The sequence below is a fragment of the Pipra filicauda genome, unplaced genomic scaffold (assembly GCF_003945595.2).
Source record: "Pipra filicauda isolate LSUMZ 115617 unplaced genomic scaffold, ASM394559v2 scaffold165_size2600900_pilon, whole genome shotgun sequence".
Taxonomy (NCBI): domain Eukaryota; kingdom Metazoa; phylum Chordata; class Aves; order Passeriformes; family Pipridae; genus Pipra; species Pipra filicauda.
In genome coordinates this window covers 1910145-1931661 of record NW_024104162.1, presented here as the reverse complement: position 1 = coordinate 1931661, position 21517 = coordinate 1910145, and the positions used below count along the sequence as shown (strand labels likewise).

Sequence of the window (21517 nt, the reverse complement as noted above, 5' to 3'; positions counted from 1 at the left end):
AGCACTCCAGCATCCTGCACCTACACCAAGTGTGAGAACAAGGCAGGAAGGGGCACGAGGGGAGGCTGTGCGGGGGAGCTGCAGGACCCTGTGTCCAAAGCCCAGACACTCCGCTGAAGATGCATTACCCAGACAGACACGAGCCACACACCTTCCCACAGCCACAACCCGAAAATAATTCTTTGTGTTCCACACAGGGAGGCTGAGGGCAGCTGCTCCCAGTCCTGTTGGGACCAGGAATGCTGGTGGAACTGGGGACCGGAGCTCTCCTGAAAACAGCAGGTACCAAGTCAGCACAAGCCACCTTCCCCTAAAACCACGGGGACAACACGATAGGGCATCACCCCTATGCAAAAAAGCAAAGAGGAGGTGAAGAGTCAGCTCCTGAAGGGTGTGAAGGCGCAAGGGAGGTGCCAGGCACAGCATGTTGCCATGTCACCCCTTTTCCATGCACAGATTACAGGGCATTGTGGCCCTGACGCAGCGATCCAGCTGCAAAATGCTGTGACATTGCCACACCCCCGTGGCACACACACATTGTCCACAAGCATGGAGAGCAAGGTGGGGACTGACCACAGGGTGCGGGGAAATCTGCTTCACAAATTACCATTAGTACCAAATGTCCCTTCTTATCAAGACTGGATGGGTATTCAATTTTCTCTTCAAACGCCTGCCTTCTGAAATGGTAATAGAATTTCAAATCTAGGGGAAAAGGGAGGGGAAAAACTGAATATGCAAGGATTAACAATGAGAGAGAGACAAAGGAAGAAATTATACCAAAAAAATATAGTCAGAGCTTTTGCAGGAATTAATTAAATACAAATATAAAGAGAAAATTAAGTCTCATGCTTAGGAGGGGGGAGAAAAGCGATATTTTCTGAGTTTAATTAACCTTTTTTTGCCAAGAACAATGAAGAGGAAGGCGTAAGGGAGGGAAAGGAGAGCAAAGACTCCTAATTGTTTTGCCTTGCAGGAGATAATTATGGGAGCTGGCCGGGTCAAGGTCTGCCCACGCGGGTTTGGGGTGCATGGGTCTGGCTCACGCATGTGCTGGGATTGTGTGCACATAATAGCTCATTTATTGGCTCTAATTGGGAGGTAGACTGGGAGGAGCAAAGGCAGAGCTGGGGAGAGCCATAGTTCCCCAGATACCAGGGGGCTCGAGGAGGGGATGTCCCCTCCTGGTAGGACCATGGGGAGGGGAAGAACACTGAGCATCAGTGGGAGTTGGCTGGCAGGTCTGTGAGATGACCTCCATGCCCACTCTCCCAAATATCTTGTTTCCAGGTCTAGTATCTGTGGTGTTTAAAGGCATCAGTCACAGAGCAACAGCTTGGGGATTGAATGGCATTTTGGAGCAGCTGGATGCAAAATTAATGTTTTCTGTCACCACTGGCCCCTCCTGGGGAACGCGGGGGAGCCAGTGGTAGCAGGATGAAAAGTGACATGACAAGGAAAGGAAAAGTGATGCTGATGCTAACAGGAGTGCCTGCCTGCCAGGTCCGTGCCCTGGTGCCTCTCTGATTTGCTGCCCAAGTGGGAGCTGCTTGGTCACAGCCCAGACTCCAAAAGAGGGGAAGGGACCTGGAAAAGCCAGACCTGGAGAGCAGGAGCTCTGGCAGCTTTTACAAGCAGGTCAACATTGTGCCCAGCTGTAAGGAGCAGCGTTGCCTTTGGGCTACAGGAAGTGCCAGACACCCAGGCTCACACCTACAAGCCCCACAATAACATTTATGGCAACTCACATGACACCAGTGACCAGGAGTGATGGAAATGGGCCAGTCAATGCCCCACGGGCCACTCGAGCAAGGAGCGATGAACAGCACCGTCCTCCTCCTGTGGGTCCCAGTGCTGGGGTTGCTTGCTGGGAGCTGCTCCTAAAGGCAAGCAAGGAGCTTCAGGGCCGAGGTGATGCCTGCAAGATGCCTGGAGGTGCTGTCACAAACAGGGTGAGCGATGCCTTTCCCTACATCCTTTTGAGACCTTGGTGCCACGAGGTTTGGAGCAGGACCTGTCTTCTTCTAACACCAGCTGGGTGAAGCAGAGACTTCCCAAGGACTTGTCACACATAACTTCGTTGGGCCACCACCCATGGAGGTGTCCTCTACCCCTGCACCACAAGCTCTCCCAGATCCATGCAAAGCCCCCTCCTCACCATGATCACACCACCACCCATCACATATGTGCTCGGGTGGGCGATAGAGAAGCCAGGTCTGCACTCCTGGATGAGGCTGGAGGAAGCAGAGCTGGCTTTCCAGGCAGGACCAGCTGCATTGAAGCCAGGTTTCCACTGGATTACAGAGGGTGAAATTCATCATTCCCAGGCAAGCAGCTCCTGAAAGGCTGAAGCTGAAGACATGGACCTCTGCACAGGTCTGACCCTGCCAGCACAGCATCACCCAGGAGGACGCACACGCAGGCTACGGATTATCTAGGAAGTGGGACAGGGTGATTAACAAGTTAAAATCAACACAAGCAAGCATTTATTTAACAAACATGACTCCTTATCTGTCCAGGAATAGATTGCAAAATTATTCAAGAGTCTTCAGTGTAAATTATTCTCAGTATAAAGATTGTTTAAATTGCAAGCTGGGAATATTACTGTGAAGTGTACAAGGTATGTGGTAAATTATGTAACCAATTTATGTAATTTATAAATTGAGTTACATAAATTAGCTACACCAGGTACAGCATGAATGTCAAATTGTATACTCAATTGTCACAATAATGGCTCAGCATCAGATTAGCTCGAGGATTAATCCAGACAGTACAAAGTCTGGATGTTACAAATAAATAAATATAAATATCAAACTGTATACTAACAGCTCAAACTAGAAAGTTATTAGCATTAATAAAGTGCAATCACTCAATTACTTGTCAGGGGAAGTAAAATGAGGCAGAGCCAGTAGGATCAGTTTGCTTTTCAGTTTGCACAGTTGTCCCCACAGTCAGCGCCCTGCAGAGTGCTTTAGGGAGGGTAGAAAGTATCTAAACCTTTTCCAAAAGTCCATGTCTCACTCCTGGGGTAAGGAATATCTCCCTTAACAGTAAGGGGCTATAAAATCACTTATGACTTTAAATTAAGAAGTTTAGACTACAGGCACCATTGCACTACTTAATTCACTGTGCCCAGGGCCACAGAAAAGTCCATGGATTTATTGTACAGCTCTGAGACTCACCTGCCTTTTCAGGACTTGAAGGACCCTTAGAAAACCAGAACCAAGGCTATTAGTTTTCCCCAAGTTAACATTCAAAGGTACATTTTCAACCACTCCTTTTCCATGACCACTTCTCCTCCACTCCCATAAACTACTCAGTCCCCAGGTTAAACATGGAGGGGGCAACCCTGGGCCAGGCACAGCCTTCTTGGACATACAGACACCATGAGAGGGAAGGTGCTTCTCCCAGTCCGCAGATTTGATAAAACTTGGAAACCTGGAAAGGGCTTTTGGAAGAATATGTGGGAATATGGATCAACAAGAGGAAATATTACTTAAATTTATAAATCACTTAATCTAAAATCTATGGCTGGATGAAAGTGATCTAATTACTCTGAAACAGATGGAGCAAGGAGAGCGAGGAGCTCTCCCCAGGGAGCCTCACTCACAGGATGGCCCTGTGGGTACAATGGGCAGGAGCAGGGCTGAGCCACATTTCATGCTTTTTGCTCCACTGTCCACATGCTTCCGAGTTTCAGAACTTTTCACCTTGTACTCCTCATTAAAATCCAATTTTCTTTCCAGTTGAGAATGGCAGAATTCTGCCCTCCTGGGAACAGCTGTAATTATGTTGTCATCTGCTTGCTTGAGAGTGCTGCAAGGTCTGTAGCAGTGTTAGAGCTCCCAGTCTCAGGGGTGATTGCAAAGCAACCTGGAGCACAATTCTCTTGAGTACAACTTATTAAAACTTCCCTGTAATGGGTGTGCTTGGTTTTTCCAGAGACCTGAGTTTGGACCTCTCAAGCAATCCCATGAGGAAGCAACGGTTGGCAGTGACCAAGTTCACAGTCAGAAGAATGATACAGATCACCTTAAAGTTATGACCTGCACATTTTTCTATGCAATTCCTTGCAGTGCTGAATGAAGTTTTTCACCCAGCAGAAGAACCACACTTCGAAACATCTGCCCATCAGTCACAAAGGAAAAGCAAATGTACCTCTTTGTCCTGATGCCACACTTGGATATTGTCACCTTGACACAAGATTCCTATAACCTATAGGAGATCTAACCACACTCATTGACTGAAAATAGCCTCAAAAATTATTTGAGTTTCATATCAGCAATGAGCAATACAGGACCACCTGCAGCCTCCAAAGAGGACATCTGTTTTGTTTTTTGGAGAGCTGAAGAGCCAGACCCTGCTGTCTGAGGGTACTTCCAAGAAGATAATCAGCTTAGACTCTGAAGCATGAATTCTCTTCTTTGTCTGTTTGGCCACAGACTAAATGGCAACCCTTCCCTTCAGACAGTGGAGTTCATTTTTCCTGGCACGGGGGAGGTCAGGCCAACCAGCGGCTGGGTGGAACCGACAGCTGGCACTGAGGTTTCACAGCTGGATTTCATTAGGATGTTAGGGAAAGCAGCCATGAAGTATATTAAATATATTACTGTGGATATTCCATTTTGTAAACCGCCCTCCAGTTTGGGAATGTATACTCCAGGGAAGGCACTACACAAAAACAACCAGAATGTAGTTTTAAAATAAATGGATGGATATTTTCTCTTTTTGTAACCTCTTTAACTTAAAGACCCCACAGCACTGCACAAGCACCTGATCTAAGTTTGGAACAAGCATAGTACACAGATAATTCCACTGTTCTCAGCTTACATTCTGTTTGGACACTGTTTGGACACTCCTGTGTGCATTCCCACTGCAGAGCCCTGAGATGCAGTGGTAGAGCCCTGCTTGAGAGCAGGCACAAACCTCATGGCAAAAGGTGCTTTTGGACACCTGCAATGCACGTGGATGCCAGGCTCAGTCTATGTGGTCACCACAGATGCATGTGATCCGCTTAATCCAGTAAATTCCAATCCAAGGAAGTTGGCAAGAACACTTCAGAAGGCAGGGAGTAGAAGGGAAAAGTCCCAACACAAAACCTACTTATTTATCTTTGCAAAAGAAAAATAAGTAAGTAAGGATTAAAGAGACTATGAAGGCTGTTTCAGTGAGGAAGCCCATAAAGAACAATTTCTCTGCCTTTTGTAAGCTTTTATTTTGGCTGATATGATTTAAGCTAAATCCTGAACTGGCATTTCCCCTCCATCTCATTAAGAGCTGTGAAGCTTCGCTGCAGTCACCGGCCAGGCTTTTTCAGCAGCTGAAAGGCTACTGAAGGAAAAGTAAAGAATTAATTTTTAAAAAGCCATCCTCACACACGGCTTTATCAAATGGCAAAAATTCAAATCTCTCCCTTGGTTCAGCCGCTCAAAGGAGGAATGTAGGCAGCTCTGGCAGAGTTCCTGTTTACTTGTTTTATGATGGTTGTAACGAGAAACCCATTAAATTAATAGGCGTGCTTTATTTTTAATGTTATGTTTAGCTAATCCTGACTTACAGTGGTACTCCCCATTCATAGAAAATAAAAATCAAACTCTATGATGATGGACTCCATCACCAAGAAAATGTATATAGAGGGATGTTCAAGAGGTCACGGGAGGGGAAAAAATAACACCCTTCTCACTCCTCCTGAGGGAGTGTCACTCATGTCCTCTGCTGATGTCCATTTGAGAGAATAAATCAGGCAGTTCAAGGACTAGATAACACAAAACTGATCCAAAGCCATAAGGGAAAAAAAATTGCCAGAGAGACCCATTCCAACTCCACTAGCACCTCAGCACAAGGCACTGAAACACGGAGAGTATCTCCTGTCCTGACCCCGTGAGAAATCAGCTCTTAGGATGGCTCAGCAGTCAGAGGCTGAAAGCTGGTGATATCCTCCTTGCCTGTAAGGTCTAAATTACCCATTCACACATTTCAGACTACATACCCAGGTTAATGATGCAACTAGGTCAGAATGAGATGCCCACCCAGAGACTCCAGCAGAGCTGCTCATGCACAGACACTCATACAGAGGGCATGGTTGGAGTGTCTGGATGACTTAAAACTCTTTCCTGATCCTAAACAGTGAAAATATATATTTTTAATTAATTCTTTAGAGAAGGCAGCAGGAAGTGTATAGCACTGACCTGCATGCACCAGTTTGCCAAAAATGTTAGCAGTAGATGGGTACAAAAACAACTTGCCCCACAGTTGTCACCCCAATATCAAATCTGTATTCAAAAAGGATTTTGAAGCTAAAGCTTTAAGGGGTCCATAAAGAGGTGAGCAGATCCTAACTCTTCAAAAAGAGCCAAGTGAGCCTAAGGGCTTTGTTTGGACTCCTGCCAATTAGCAAACCTGCTCCAAAGATATAAGAGATTATTTCTGAACAAACTTTCTGAAAACAAAGGAGGAAGCAAAGTAGGAATCAAAATGAGAGTCAAGGTCCTTATTGCCCCTTGTCCTATACACCCTGGGATAGCAGGCCTTCCATGCAATAGCTCCCACAGAGAATAATACAGAGCAGCAGGAACCAGACACAAGTGTCACCAACATCTCATAGCACACTGCACAAATGAAATGGCTGGATAAAGCACAAGCTATTTCACTGAGGGCAAGCAGGGAGAGCGTCTAATTTAGGCCATTCACAAGGGGAAACTAGTTTCAGGAGCAGTTTGTTACATAGCCCTGAGGGAGCAGTTGATTTCAACTTGGAAACAAAAGTTTGTGTGCTGCTCTCCCTAGGAAGACAACAAAGAAAAGTTTCCTGCCATGCACCGACCTCTATAAAAAGTCTGAAAGAGCACATGTCACTAAACCCAAGATACACTTTTGACAGAGAGCCCTCCTGAGAGACCAGTGGCTGCTCCATTTGCTCCCTCTGGCTTTGCCCCAGGCTGCACAACTACCACTCTGCCAGCACAATTACACAGCAGAGTTGGAGATGGAGGGGCGGCATTACTGGCCTGAGCAGCCTCAGCACAAAGGTGATCCAGGCTAATCACTTCAGTCCACATCACCCTTCATTTTCCCAAGGCATCAGCCCAGGAGAACCAGGGAATTGAGGAGGATTCAACACATACCAAGAGCAGAGTGATAGGGCTGACAAGGCAGGTGAATCAGTTCAGGAATATCCATCTTCTACAAGAACAAAAAAAACGTGAATGGGAGCAGGTGTAGGATTACACACTGCAGGACTCTGAATGGCCCTTCAGGCTCCAAAAGAGTACTGGGTGCAACAGCCCACTGGGAGGGCATAAGACAAGGGAAGAAAAAGGTGGTCCTGAGACATGTACAAGACTGGCAATGAAGCATTTTAGGGAGCTAGGCATAAACAATTTATCGACAAGTTACAGACAAACAGTTTTAACCAGTTTGAAAATAAAAAATAATAACAACTTGAAAAACAAATTGAAAAATTCTGCTTGGAAAAGGAGCACACAGCATGAGATCACAGGATTCAGCAGACTATAAAATAGGAAATGAGACTTACTCTTCTACCCCTACAGCTACACAAAACCCTCCTACACAGATTACAGACACACTTGGCAATTGCTTTTCTCCTCCCGCCTCTCCTGTTATGGACAAGGCAGAGCAGGTAGAAGCCTGAATGCAGAGAGGATATTAGATAAAGCATCTTGCAAAGTCAAGTGTGAAATATTAACAGCAGGAGGCAATGGGTTGTGTTTTTATGCAAGATCACAAATTTGGTGCTTAGAGTGCCAGTGATGTTCCTGCACACTGGAATCTCAAAGTGCTGCTTGTTGAATGTTTCATTAAAAAAGCTATTGAGGCCTACTGGAAAATTTGTATCAGTTATTTCCTGTATCTTCTCTAACTTTGCTGTTTTTGTTCTTTTCCCTTCCTGCAACACTAAGAAATTATGCATGAATAAAAAGGTTGTTCCTTCCATTCATCTGGCAAGTTTTAAAACAATTCATACTCTTAAAGCAAGCACTCTGCAAGCTGTATTTTCACATGAAATTACCACAACTGTGCACATTGCATCCAAATCACTGGATGCATTTGTACACAAAATTACCCAATTTGCAGAGAGAACTGCAATAACCGGGCAGGCAAAATGGACATGCACTGCTCAGCTGAATGGAGCACTGCACCTGAACTGCACCTGGTCTTGGGCAGGTTTAGTTGGTGAAACAGATATTCCTGGACACAAAAGAGCTCCTTTTTATCCAGCACATGCAGCACAGACAGCAGCATTGCTGGCTGCCTCTACCCCACCTCAAACTTGCCTCTGGAGGAAACTGCCTCTAATTTCAGCTTCCACAATAGACTCGGACCTTGTTTATCCTGCTGTCCTAGTTGCCCATTAATGCCGACTGCGACGGTAGCGGTGTGGTAAGGACATCTATTCAACATCCTACCCAAGCTCCAGGAATAGTCATCTCTGCCACACTGGAGCATAACTGACACCTGCTGTCACAATCTTGCATGGAAAAAAAAAATTGCTCCCAGTATCCAACAATCAGTCAAGGAGAAACATAAGGAGAGGGAGCCTAGGAGGAGGTACAGGGTTTCTTCCCTCTTTGCAAGAGTCTCAGTACTATAGGAACAGCAAAGATGAAGGGGAAGAGAAAACACTCAAGAAGCTGTGTTACCTGCATATTTTTTTACTTGGATAGCAGCTGGGACTCTGCAAACTGAACTTCATCTTCAGCAGTTTCCTACTGACTTCTCCACTCATCGTATTTTTCCCCAGGCTCAGATATCTGTGCTGGTCATTAGGGCAACAGCAGCAACAAAACTTCTCCTGGGCACTAGGAAACACCAAAGGAAAGGGACTGCCTGAAAGGCAGATGGGATCACAGTCCCCATGGACATGATCACCAAGGTGTTTGTAGACATTCAGCACAGGGTAAACTAAAGCCAAACTCAACCTGGCAGGACAGAGGAATTTCTCATTTCAAGGCTGTGCAATGAACAACTGTCTGTCCTCAGAGGCTACCAGAGACAGAGTTAGGCAAGTCAGTATTGAAGTGCAGTGACAGGCAAGAGGTATATTTTCAGCTAATAATCAAGCAGTCCCTCATCTGGAGGTACTGGATAGCCTTAGAGTGCCATTTTGTCCTTGTTGGGCTGCAAACAACCGCAGTGCACCTGGCCAACATTAGCTGTAGCTGTTACATTTATGATTTTAAGGCTGATTTTTCCCCCCACTACCCTCTATTGAGCTCACTGTCTGAATGATCACATCTGTTTATGTTCCACAGACACCTGCATATCTTGAGATGACAGCAACTCCCTGAATGCTGTAATCAGTTATTTCTCAACAGAGGAATTGCCAATTTGGTAAATAAAGCTCATTATAAAAGAACATGAAAATGTATTACAGTTGCCTAACAGAGAAAATTGCCCAGTGCCGCCAAATAATCAGCCCTGGCATCATAGTCCCCCCCAGTTTAGGGCAGCTGAAATAATGACATGCAAATTACTCATGCCAAGGCAATGCTGGATAGGGGCAAGAGGAAAATGAGGAAGAGACAAAATAGGTATTTTTCTCTTCAGACCAACAATAATTTCAAACCTAGCCAGGGACAGACCTTGCTGCTCTAAATCTCTGCATGCAGAATCACAAGTTCTATGGCTCTGTAGGACCTGGTTATCCAAAGCAGATCCAAAAGCTGGCATGGCAGCAGCAGCAAAAGCCCACCCAGTCCTGCTAAAACAAATTTGAGGGCACTGAGTATCCTACTTTGGTTAGGAAAAACTTGCCCTTCCTTCCTTGGGGATGGCAAGTTTGACCTACACAATGATGAAAACCTGGAATTTTTGCAAGATGTGAGACTAACAGAGATGAGCCACGGGTAAGCAAACATCACTTCTGAGGAGGAAGAGGATTGTGGCATCAGCTTTCCACAAGGAAAAGCATTTTGTTGCCTTAATGAAGATGTAAAGCACTAAGTTGCTGTCTAAAGAAAAAAAGAGACAAAGCACAATATAACACAGAAAACAATTCTCAGCCCCCTTCATCCATTTTCATAAACACTGACATGACCTCCAAAAATCCATGTTCACATTCTTCAGAAACTGTCAGACACAGTCAGAAAGGACAGAGGCAGCTAATGCTGCCAGAGAAGAGGAATCAAGTTACCAAGCTAGACTTGCTCCCCTGGTTTGCTGACAGGCCTTTTGCAAACCTTGCCACACCTACCTCTAGGAGAATCAGATTCCAGATGTACCCAGCTTCCTCCATCCCTCACTCAGCAAGGAGAGGGTTCAACACAGAGCACAAGCCTGAAAGGGACAGTGGTTTATGGCAAACAAAGCAAGAACTGCAAACAAGAGCTGGTGAACAGAAAGATAACTTGGGCTCTGCATCCAGCAGGCAAAGGTTTTTTCAGCATGATTCCCCAACACCAGTTCCCTTCAGCCAGGACTTTGCACTCTTCCAAATACTTTCAAATAAGCCAAAGTCATTTAGCCCGGGACCAAAATGAACAAGTTTTGTGATTTATAAACTGTGACTTGAAATATTTCTATTCCTCACACTTGTTTGAAGTTTTTGTTGGCATGGGCAGTAGGCAGAAAACAGCAATTTACAAACTCATGGGACTAAAAGTATCTCACAGCACACAGCGACCATTAAACACTTTATTGTTTAGGAGGGAACCCTGGAAGGGAAGGAACACGCCTGCTGGTGTGACCAATGGGAGCATGCTAGGAACAGTCAATCCTAACAAGCTAGTCAGGGTTATTTCCAAATACTTTGGACCCTTTTCCCCAGAGCAAACAGACAGGTAACAGCTCTTGAAACTCAGATGTAGGTTGGTGAAACCAAAACTAGAACAGGGTGAACCAGGCTCATGGCAGGCAAGACTCCAAGCTACAAACTGTACTGGAAGCCCCTGGGGTCAACACGATTCTTTACATTGCAAAACAATAAAAAGAAATTATAGCATCCCCCTCTCCTGGGACTCTTCTCCCAACTCCAGGAATGTCCAGTGAGACTGATACATGCAGGCAATTAGAAGAGGAATCATGTCACTGTCTTGGATCATGAAGGGCAGAAGGCACCGGTTTTGGTCAGTGTCTGTCCAGAAGGATGCTGGGGCTTCCAAGGGCATCTGTGGTCCCTGTCCTCTGCTCTTTGGCGGCTGATGTTTATCCAGAATTAACTAGCAGCTCCTGGAGAAAAAAGGAGACAAAAGAAAGAGGCAGCAAGCTAGTTATGCAGCTGTTGACATTGGAATGTTCCCCTCAGAAATGAAAGAATAGTGTTGGCAGGGTGAAAATCCCACAGAAAAATCATCAGTTTTCACCTGCTGTAAAATGCGAGACACTCAAGGGGAGAGGACTGTAGAAGCAAGAAAGCAGCTCATGATATCAAAGGTGAGACTGATTCTATAAACAAGAATATATGGTCAGTTGCAATGATTAGGATTGTAAAACCAGTGGCCAACAGCAGGAGAGAACAGCCACGGTTCCAGGTAAGCCTTGGAGCAGCTAGGTTGCAGGAGTAAGTGTAGCTCCACACTCAGTCCTGCCCAGCAGGACACAGGAACACTTTGATTAGCTGCCATCAAACATGCACACAGCACTCACTCATTCTGGAATGGGATCAACATAAGAGTGAGGACTAGAGAGGGGAGAAGAAGAAAGATGGGGACTCAGAGACTGACCTAACTCATGACATGTCTGACAGTCTTTATCCTATTAAGACCCAAGACCTCCCAAAATTCAAAGCAAAATCATGTCTGCTTTGTCCCCACAGAAACCTCCTAAGTGATACCTCTTCAGATCCTGCATGAGGTATCTGCATATAAGCTGTGAACTTCTGAGGGGTAGAAAAAAGAGGAGGCTTTCAGTATTTTTAGGATGGAGATTGCAAAGCCTGCTGTGGGCTCTTCCTGTTTTTATCTTATCACTTCCATAAAGTCAAAGAAGTAAAAGTAACAATGCCATCAGCAGTGGATGAGAACACACCCGACACCAGCTACAACACCTCCAAGGATCTGAGATATCCTCAGTTGGATCCTACTTCAAAACCTGGGTAATCAGCTCTCCCGCACCAGCAATGGCATCGCTCTGTCAGCAAAGTCCTGCTACACAGAAACACAGAGGGGGAGCCCAGCAACATGATGCTTTTTTTCTGATGCTCTGGACATGTGCAGTTCTATTTGCAGAGCAGACAGTACAGATCCATGCTTACAGGACCCAGCTAATGCCAACTAGAGAAAGGCAACTGATCGGTTCACTGCATATGGTCTCACCACCCATTTTCACTAGGGCTGTATTTGAGCTCAGTTCTACTCTCCAGATATTTGCCTTTCTGAGGAGAAAAGCTGTGCTTTCTTCAATGCAAATCAGAATGGAGAACATCATAAAATAATGGTGCTGGCACACTTGGCACTGTCTGTCAGAGGGTGAGCATGTCCTATGGGCTACTTCTGCATAGTAGGCTGGTATTGACTGATACATGGCCAATGTAGACTGAATATGCGGGTCTTGCATCTCCAAAGACAGCTCCATCTCTGACAACAGTGAACCGGAAAAGCTTCAAAGGACTCAAGAATAAAGACAAAACTGTTTGCCACATTATTTAGACAAAGGTTATTCAGAAATCTGACAAATGAACCATCAATATTACTCCACTGACTCTAATTTCCCAGGTAATTTTTCTCATCATCAGTGGCTTAAAAGTCATGCACAGAGCAATACATTTTAAAAACTCCAGTAGCACTCACAGAAATTGTAACGAGTGAAGCAGTAACAACTCCCCGATCAATTTTGCAATAAAGTAATTTGTTATATTCACACTGTAACACTTCAGTGAAGTATCCAGGAATGCTACATTTTGTGAAAAAAATCCCCACTCCTGTGGCCACTCTGTGGTTACCCCTTGTGGAAGACAGCAAAACATTTTTTTAAAAGTAATTTTAAAGAATATCATAGTTAGGCAATTTCGTGTTCAAAATCATAACTACATATTTCAACCTGGTCTAGTGGAAGGTGTCCCTGCCCGTGGCGGGGGGACGATCTTTAGTGTCCCTTCCAATCCAAGCCATTTTATGATCCTTTGATATTTTGAATTTCAGAAGAAAATGCAAACAGCCAGCTTTTAACCTCAATCAATTCCTTCCAGCCTAACCTACCCACATACCAGGGATGCACTGAGCTGGAGGCTCACAAACATTCCTTGTGCAAAACATCAGGTTCCATCTTGCTCTGGATGACTTAACTTCCTCAAAATCTTTTGCACAGTGAGCACTGGACCCAGAACTGATGGGCTGCCAGGCAGGCCAGACACCAATTTCCTGCAGTGCAGCTCTCACCAAGGGAAGCTTCCGTGAACAGAGGATGCAGGTAATGACACCGTCAATCAGCTCACACTGCTCCCAGCAGAGGCCTAAGACAATTACATCTAAGAGCAGCCTGTGCTGGATGGAGCAACTAATTAATGTCCTCTCCCTCATCAGGGACACGAACTGCTTGTGATGGTTATAGAGTTGGCATTTTTTGGGAATTGAAGCACTCCCAGTACACAACAGCCTGTGCAGAGAAACAACTTCCCCAGTCGTTTCAGACATTCCTGCTCAGATGCCAATCCAGATCTGGCATCACCTGCCACACCAGTGCAGGCCTCTACCATCCCGAACCCTCTGACATGGCTAAGGTTGAACTTACCATGAAAGTGAGACCAGAGTTGGTCGCTGTGAATCTGTTCTCCTCTGGATCCCCTGCAGCACGTGCCATGCAGTACAGACCCCATTAACAGTGAACAGTTCTGGAGGTCTCCTGACAGCTCCTGCACTGTCACACACCCACTGCATGCTGCACAGTGGAAGCTCTGCAGGCCCTGTGGTCTGTTAGCCCATCATGTCTATGCTAGTCAGAATACACACAGAATTGTTCCTAGGCCATCAGTTTATAAACCTATGGCTAACTACTTTACAGCACACAGTTCTGTGCCTCACACGCTGTGCAGCAGCATGGAAGGACACTGTATCTCTAACACTAAACACTCTCCTTGCTAAGCTAACTATTTGCCCTCACATTTTAATTCCACCGAGCAGTGCAACCATGCCAATATAGATTTGGCACTTCTTCATTTTCTTCCAACGTGGAACCCTCCCTGCAAGATGCTACCAGGTTAGTACAACACTTACCTTGAGCAGAAGGAGCCAGGAAAGGGAAGGAGAAACCTTACCTCTCCTCCATGCCCTTATCATTGCATATGCACCAGTCAAGTCGTATATGCAACATATTCAGGCAGTTTGCAATCACAAGCTCTTCTCACATGGCAAGATACTGCCAACAAATGGAGTTGAGGCTCAGCCTAAAAAAGTCTGGTGACTCCTCACAAAATAACTGCCCCACAGCTGGCATTAGCTGGTCTCTGCTGCAGTCTTAGCAGAACAAGTCAGGAGATATCAGCCTTGGAGACTGCACTGCACACTCACTCTAACAAGAGGGGACAGTGTCCTTCTTGCATGAGGAGGGTAGGTTATTTTTAATGCCACTACCAATGCAACGCAGACAGACACCAGGTTCCAGTCTTGATGGGCTCCAGACCAGCACCTCTACATGTGAATGCAGTGTCCATATCAAGGCAAATTCCTCGGTAGCAGAAATAGGAATGGGAATCTGTTCAGTCCTGACAGCAAGTCCAGCTGGAGGGCACGCAGTACTTGTTTTCCTCCATGCCTCTACCGGCAAACGGGACCTTGAGCCACTAACTCATGCTCTTCCACCACTGTGAGACTCTGCTTGGGAACTAACAGTGGCCAAAATCGCTGGCTGCTCAGCTGACAGAGCCTGCCACTTCACAGTCCCCGTGGGGAAGCCAGTAGCTTTCCAGTTCTGGTTCCAGTTGAGTGAGGAGAAAGGGCTGAGCTCTGCAAATAGATTTGCTCCACAAATCTCACCCCTGCCGAGAAGGGAGTCCAGTCAATGCCCAACACGGCCCTTGTCCTCTAACAAAGAGAAGTTTCAGCAAGATTTTCTAAGGCACAGTTCTCTCGTCTTTCTCCTGTTCCTTTTTTTCCAGTCTGCATCCCAGTGCAGAAGCTCAGGGCTGCCTGGAGAGTCCACAGTATCCTTTCTGTCTCCCCCCAGTCACTGGCCAGCTCTGTGCCTCAGCTCTTGGTCTCGCTGGAGGCTCACAGCCAGTGGAGGAATCTCCCTCTTGAAAGGCCAGACCCTGAAGAACTTCCTCCCTCAGTGTTTGCCAGAGATGCTGTTTGCCAAGCCTCAGCTGTGTTAAGACATATTTATTTAACCAGCCTTTAGTCTCACAGGGCAAATCCTGCAAGTTTCCTCCAGTATGTGCCTTACCTTTGTTCTAACATCCCTTTAAGCAGTTGCACCACGGCGCTCACGCATATGGGTACTGTATACCTATGAAGAAATCAGAAAGCAGATCCCCATGATAAATGACTCGGTGCATTTGAAGTGTCAGTGACAAAGTAGAAATTAATCTCCATAGTTCCTAGTTCTCTGCTGTGTGCAGGCAGCTCTCAACACCAGAATACCTGTTGGCGCACAGCAGATCTCAGCAATGTGACTGCACAACTTTTTCATCTCAGTTAGTGTGGAAAGAGGCACTAATGAAACACAAAAATCCTGACCTGTCCTAAGATGGGTGTTCAAGGCCTTTGCACTGGATGAGGCATTTGTTGTGGGGCTATTAGCTCCCCAAACTGCTGCAAGGGACATTTGAGTCACTTTGGTTTGATGTATGCTGTAGGTATTTTTTGGTTATGTGCAATTTGTTCTGTTACACTCAGGGTATTGGCTATTTTGTGGAGCAGCTGAGCTGACTAATGGATCACAGCACTTCTGTGCCATATAGTTATTGCACAGAAAAGCCTCTCTGTCTCTCTCATCCTTCAGGAGTCCAACGGTTACTGTCCTTGGGACTGGAATAAGGAGGGGCAGGAGCATGCCTGGCAGCAACAAAAAGCATGAATTCAAAAAGCTATGAAGAGAGTTTTGTTTTCCCTCTTCCCTGTACTGGTGTTAATAGATTTGCAAAGCAGAGAAGTTCACCCAATGACTTCTTGGCTACTTCCCCAGATGGTGTCTTCAAAGCTGTCTTGACAACAGAAAAGACGCCTTTCAAAAAACTCACCAGACACATTGTCAGAACACCCCGGAAAGTGCTTTCACGTGGAAGTCCTCTGGTCTACATACTCCAACAACAGAGTGTAAGGAACAGAAACAGTCTTTCTGGTTTCCTCCTCCCTTTTCTTCCACTCACAAGAGCCGACACTGTTTGCTTTGCTCTGCCTTGACACCTCCCCATAGCTCTGCATCACCCGAATACGAAGTTATTTACCAGCACAACTAATCTCCAGCTGTTCTGAGACTCACCTGTTTGTTCATGCATTATAACATTGATTTCCTCCAGACAATTGTTCTGATCATTGTTCTAACTCGCAGAGAGCTCCTGTCATTAGCCTTGCTTAACAGGAAATATTTTGCCACTGACTGAGCAGCTCTGCAGTTACAAGACTGCACAAAAAATCATCCCGGCTGGGGGGCTGCATCTCCCTGCTGAGTCGGTAGCCCCAGACGTCACAGTGGGCTCAGTGCTTTTGATTTTGGACATGCACTAAAAAATACCAGGGCCAGGAGGAACAAACACGGCTCTACAAAGGGCCACTGCTGAAAGGATGGCTGTTAATTAATCCACATACAAAGTGAGGGCGGCCGTTTTTGTTCAATCAATGTTAATTGCATTTAATCTCCTGCTTGCCATTAAGAAAAGCCACCAGGCCAGGCTGATGTTGCTACTGCTTGACATGTAGATTCCACCCACGTTTGGGAGGCAAGGCAGGAGAAGGAAAGTAATGGAAAGAAAGGAAATAACCCTTCCTCATCCCTTCTGCATCACTGCACAATTTCATCGGGTCTGTTCCATTATTTAAACAATTTTTGTTTTCCAATACATTACAGAGGAGCTCAAAGGATGAAAATCAGACATGGAGCATTTCACTACTAGTTATTCTTGCTCTCCTGGGTACCAGCTTGCAGCTTTGCTAACCTGCACAGTCTGGGCTATTGTGCTTCTGTATATATAACTGAAATACAGAAAATCACTTATGTGAAGTGGTGTTTGCTTTTTAGTCCTGGGCTCATCCCAACAGACCTGCCAGTGCCCCTCAATATGACCTACAACTGCTGACTGCCACCTTCCATCAGCTCTGACGAAGCCTTTCTCCTCACCTCACTACTGAGCACAACCCCAGCACACATCAAAGCATGCTGGTCTGTCTTTCTCTGACATCTTATAACACAGAGTAGCATTTGCTATTAAACAACCTCTGACCAAATCTGCCTTGTAAGACAGTATGTTTTTGAAGCCTGAACTTCCCAGGACCACTAGTACATCCACCAGTGATCTGGGGAATGTGCCACTATCTGCCCAGCCACCTGCTTGGGAAATGGGAACAATTCTCTTGCTTCTGCAGGAATCAAGCCTGGGGGCAGAGGGGCAGCTCTTGTAGCACTGGAAGCCCAAGGTGGCAGACTTCACAACTTCTGGCTTATTGCTTCTGCAAGTGCATTGCGTTTTTCCAAATCAGTATCAAGAACAATAATAATCAAGACCAGGCTCTGTCGGTGCCTTTCCCCTGTGGCAACACACAACACTTGCCCAAAGCCAGTGCTGCAGTTTATCATAGATTTTCCTTATCCCTCGATAAGCGTTAGTCCCATTGCCTCTCACCACATAAAATGGACATATCACAAGTGCCATGAAGGACTGGCTGAGTTTTAAGTGCTCTGAAATGGCTCCACTAGACTTGGTCAAGATTGCTTTAAAATCATTTCCCATTAGGACTGTGACCCTCTCTCTTTACAGCCACCATAATGACTCTACCTCAGGGGAAGATAATTACATCCCACTATCTATACACATCAGGAAGTGTATGCTACAAACACTACCATGCCTTTCTGGAACAAGAGAGAGAAGGCAATGCAGGAGGAGAAAGGGGTAACACTGAATGCCCCTCCATCCTGCAACTGGAGTCACCCTGAGTGTTTTGCAAGCTCGTGAATTAGCCCCTGGGAGGGATAAAGGGATCCAGAAGGCACAGAGTGTTTCTAAAGCAGAACAATGACAACTTGTACAAATCCAGCTCTGGTCTTGTGAGGATTAAAATGAACTTCACCCAACTGTGAATATCCGTTTCCAGAGCCAAAAGGAATGGAAAACCACTTACTGATGCAACAGCATTTCATTATTTCCAACCCTAAGCCCAACGCTTCCAAAAATTAAGGACAGGCAACAGTAGTATTATTGCTGGGGGACGGTGGCTGCAGGAGTTTAACTGCTACACTGCCAAGCCATGCTCTGGGCACAACATAATGAAATGCCAGACACAAATACATGCAACTTCTCCATACTGTCATTCCTGCTCTTGCTACCAGCCTCCAGGATAATCAGTGGGAAAATAAAAGGAAAAAAATAACCCCAGAAGCCAAGAGACTTTGGATTAAGTTGTATAAATGACCTGTTACCTCCTTACACGAGGAAGAAAGAAATGCAATAAATACCTGCAAAGCCATTTCAGTATCTTGGATTAAATGGATTACAGAAATGGAAAGTACATGATGCAAGATGTTATAAAACAAGATGCCAGGGAAGTGCAAGAATTTGAATCAGGCTGGCAAATGATCCCTGCAGACTATTGAGGAAAATTAATAGAGAGAAGGGGTAGAGAAAGGACATAGTAAGAAGACTGACTGATGAACACTGTTGTTAGGACATATAAATTCAAGATGTCAGACTTCCTCTTAAATCTACTTCAGTCCTGGAATAAAAATAGCAAATCCTATAGTGCTAAAAAGCACTGGAAGTAGAAAATGCCAAGCCTCATTTCAGGATAGGTTTCCCCTGTGCATCCCTCAAGATTGAAGTTTGTGACTTTAATTATTCCTGGAACATTGTGTATATAGGGATTCAATGCAGGGATTACTAGCGGGATCCTTGTTATAAGCGCCACTTCTCAAACAAATTACACTTCACTGGATGTCAGTAACATACACAAGAAAACAAATTAGATAGAGGCAGCAGGATGGCAAGATACAGGCCCAGTGCAAGGGAATTTCACAAGGTCATCCAGAAAAATAAAGGTGCTTAGAGTATAAACTCCTAGAACATTTCTATTCCACAGCACATTAAAGCTTCGCGTGACCCAGACACAAAACACCTCCAATACACCAGTGACTCCACACAGCCTGAGACCAAGCCTAGCTGAGACATGGCTTGTTGTGAAGAAATGCCATCAAGGTGGGGGTGGAGGAAACAAGAGACAGGAGATAGAAGGAGCAACTCCAGTTGTCCTCCCAACTCCAAGGGATCATCGCATCCATTGACTGTTCACAGCCACACATAGACAGATGGCAGAAGCCAGGGAGAGAGGATGTAATTTTGTTTGGAAGCAAATACAGCAGCTCCTTGGCTGCAGGGCTTCTTCACAAGCTGATTCCAGCTTTACATACTGCATTTTGCCTTTCCAGATCTCATCCTGGAATGTATTACTAACCTGCACCAGTCTTAAAGAGCATGTCTTTAACTCCAGAAATTTTCATGAAGGTAGAAACAAAGGAAAGTCCAGTCCTTGGGTAAAGTACAAAGAACTGCTGAAAATGCTTCACAACACCTCAGCTATGGCACTGTGCTCTGAGATGGGACCTCAGCAGTGGTTGTTAAACTCTCATCCTGCAGATTTTACCAGCTGCTTGCCGGTGTTACTAAACCCTTAGTTTTCCCATGCTACAGGAAGGTCACCACTGCCTGGAGGGCATGAGACAATTCTAGGCTCCATTGTCAGTCACTTCCCAAATTCTCTCAGCAGCTGTAGATAAACCCTCATCTCAGTTTCCCCTTCTGTACCTAAGAGTAATACTACTTACCAAACACAGAGGTATGATAATTATTCACCAGGAGAAGATGCTAAAGAAATGCAAAAATTCATTCTCATCCATTCCTCTGTACAATTTGCATTTAGGCTTCAGTGGAAATCTATTGCTTTATCTTGTCACTTTCTGTCTTGCTTTACCAGGCTCCTGCTCTGGATAAAGAGAATTCTTCTTCAGGTGAGCATATCATGTCCACATTTAAGGTATGGTTCACCCCTGTTTAGTCCAGCTTTATACATCAAGCACAGAGGCAGGCAGAGACTTCTCCAGATATCCTTTTTCTATGCCTAATTCTATTTTTGCTCAGTGATTCAGTGAAATTTTACTCAGTGAAATTCCACGCAGAAGTATTATGAGCTTGACTGGCTTTATTTGTTTAACACTTCACATTTTCATTAAGCTGTTGCTACTCGGCAGCCAGTAATTTTATTTGTGTGATAGCTGTATTCATCTCGCCCGCATGGGTGTAGATGTCGCTCTCCTTTTCTTCTGGCTGAAGAGGCAAAAATCAGCAATGATAGAGCCAAGAGAAAACTGGGAATTCTCAGGTCTGTTTGCAGATAGATGTGGGATATAACTTCTACCTGTTTTCATGAAACACCTCCCAAAGACTACAGGCACCTACAGGTGAAACTAAAAAGAGAAAGAAAAAATAGTTTTGGGAGACTATCTCCACTGCCCAGGTAACAAACCAGAATCTGAAATCTATTTCAGCAGAGTCAGCCCGTTTGACTCAGCACTGAACTCTTCTGCGCCACAAGTTTATTGCTGACTGAGCATTTACAGTATTTGAGTATCAGATTTTAAAGAATTAATTATATGTCTAACTTTTCCAATCTTTGAGTATCTTGAAATATCTGGTCCCAGGAGCTGCAAGATCTGATTAGATCACAAGGAAAAGAAGTCTGGTTGGCTGGCCCCCACCAAGCCCCAATTAGACAATCCTGTATCAAGTTCAGGCAACCAGACAGAGAACTAACAGCCCTTTTGAAATGTTAATGACCTGAACCGAGACAGTCAAATGACTCAGCCACACCTCTTGGATAGAGGTTTCTGAAGTCACCCAAGAAATCCCAAACATTTCACTGTGCCACTCCCCTTTTACAAGATCAAGGAGAATGGGAAGCACTGGGTAGGGAATCTGCAGTCTGGGTTGGAGAATGTTGGGTGCCCGCCGGGCACGACACACGGACCGGAACGGAGAGGCTGTGGACAGATTGGGAGGCCACGGAGACATTGGGTTATGTGATTAGATGGGGCTGCCCAACCACGGGCACACCCAGCAGCACCTCTGTGAAGCTGCAAGCTCAGGCATCATCGAAGTCAGTCCCTCAGCAAGAGGGATCTGTTCTGAGCAGCTGCCCATCAGTGCCCAACACAACCAGTGCAATTAAGGGAACAGCAGATAAGATGCCCTACAACCTGAAATGTGGATCTGAGCAAACAAAGGGAGAATGGTGAGCACTAGGAGACACATCTTGATTTCTCAGTGTCTCCTCCTTCATAAATTCCAAATCCTTCTTTCAAGATTAAAAACCTTTACCAAGTGAAAACCAAGCTCAGCATTTCCCTAGCTCGGTCCTGTCCCTTT

General features: G+C 45.4%; 1 protein-coding gene across 3 annotated transcripts in view; it reads right to left on the bottom strand.

Annotated features, from left to right (window-relative positions):
• Positions 1–10636: 10636 nt before the first annotated feature.
• The window catches only part of CHCHD6 (coiled-coil-helix-coiled-coil-helix domain containing 6), a 109597-nt gene continuing 98716 nt past the window's right edge, over positions 10637–21517 (bottom strand). For 2 of the 3 annotated variants that reach the window (XM_039379393.1, XM_039379395.1), the window contains 2 exons: positions 15334–15396; positions 10637–11184 (listed from right to left, as the gene is read on the bottom strand). In XM_039379393.1, coding sequence (XP_039235327.1) covers positions 15352–15396 — 45 coding nt within the window. In that variant the 3' untranslated portion in view covers positions 10637–11184; positions 15334–15351. The remainder of the gene's footprint in view (positions 11185–15333; positions 15397–21517) is intronic. The other variant, XM_039379394.1, reaches the window with a different exon arrangement.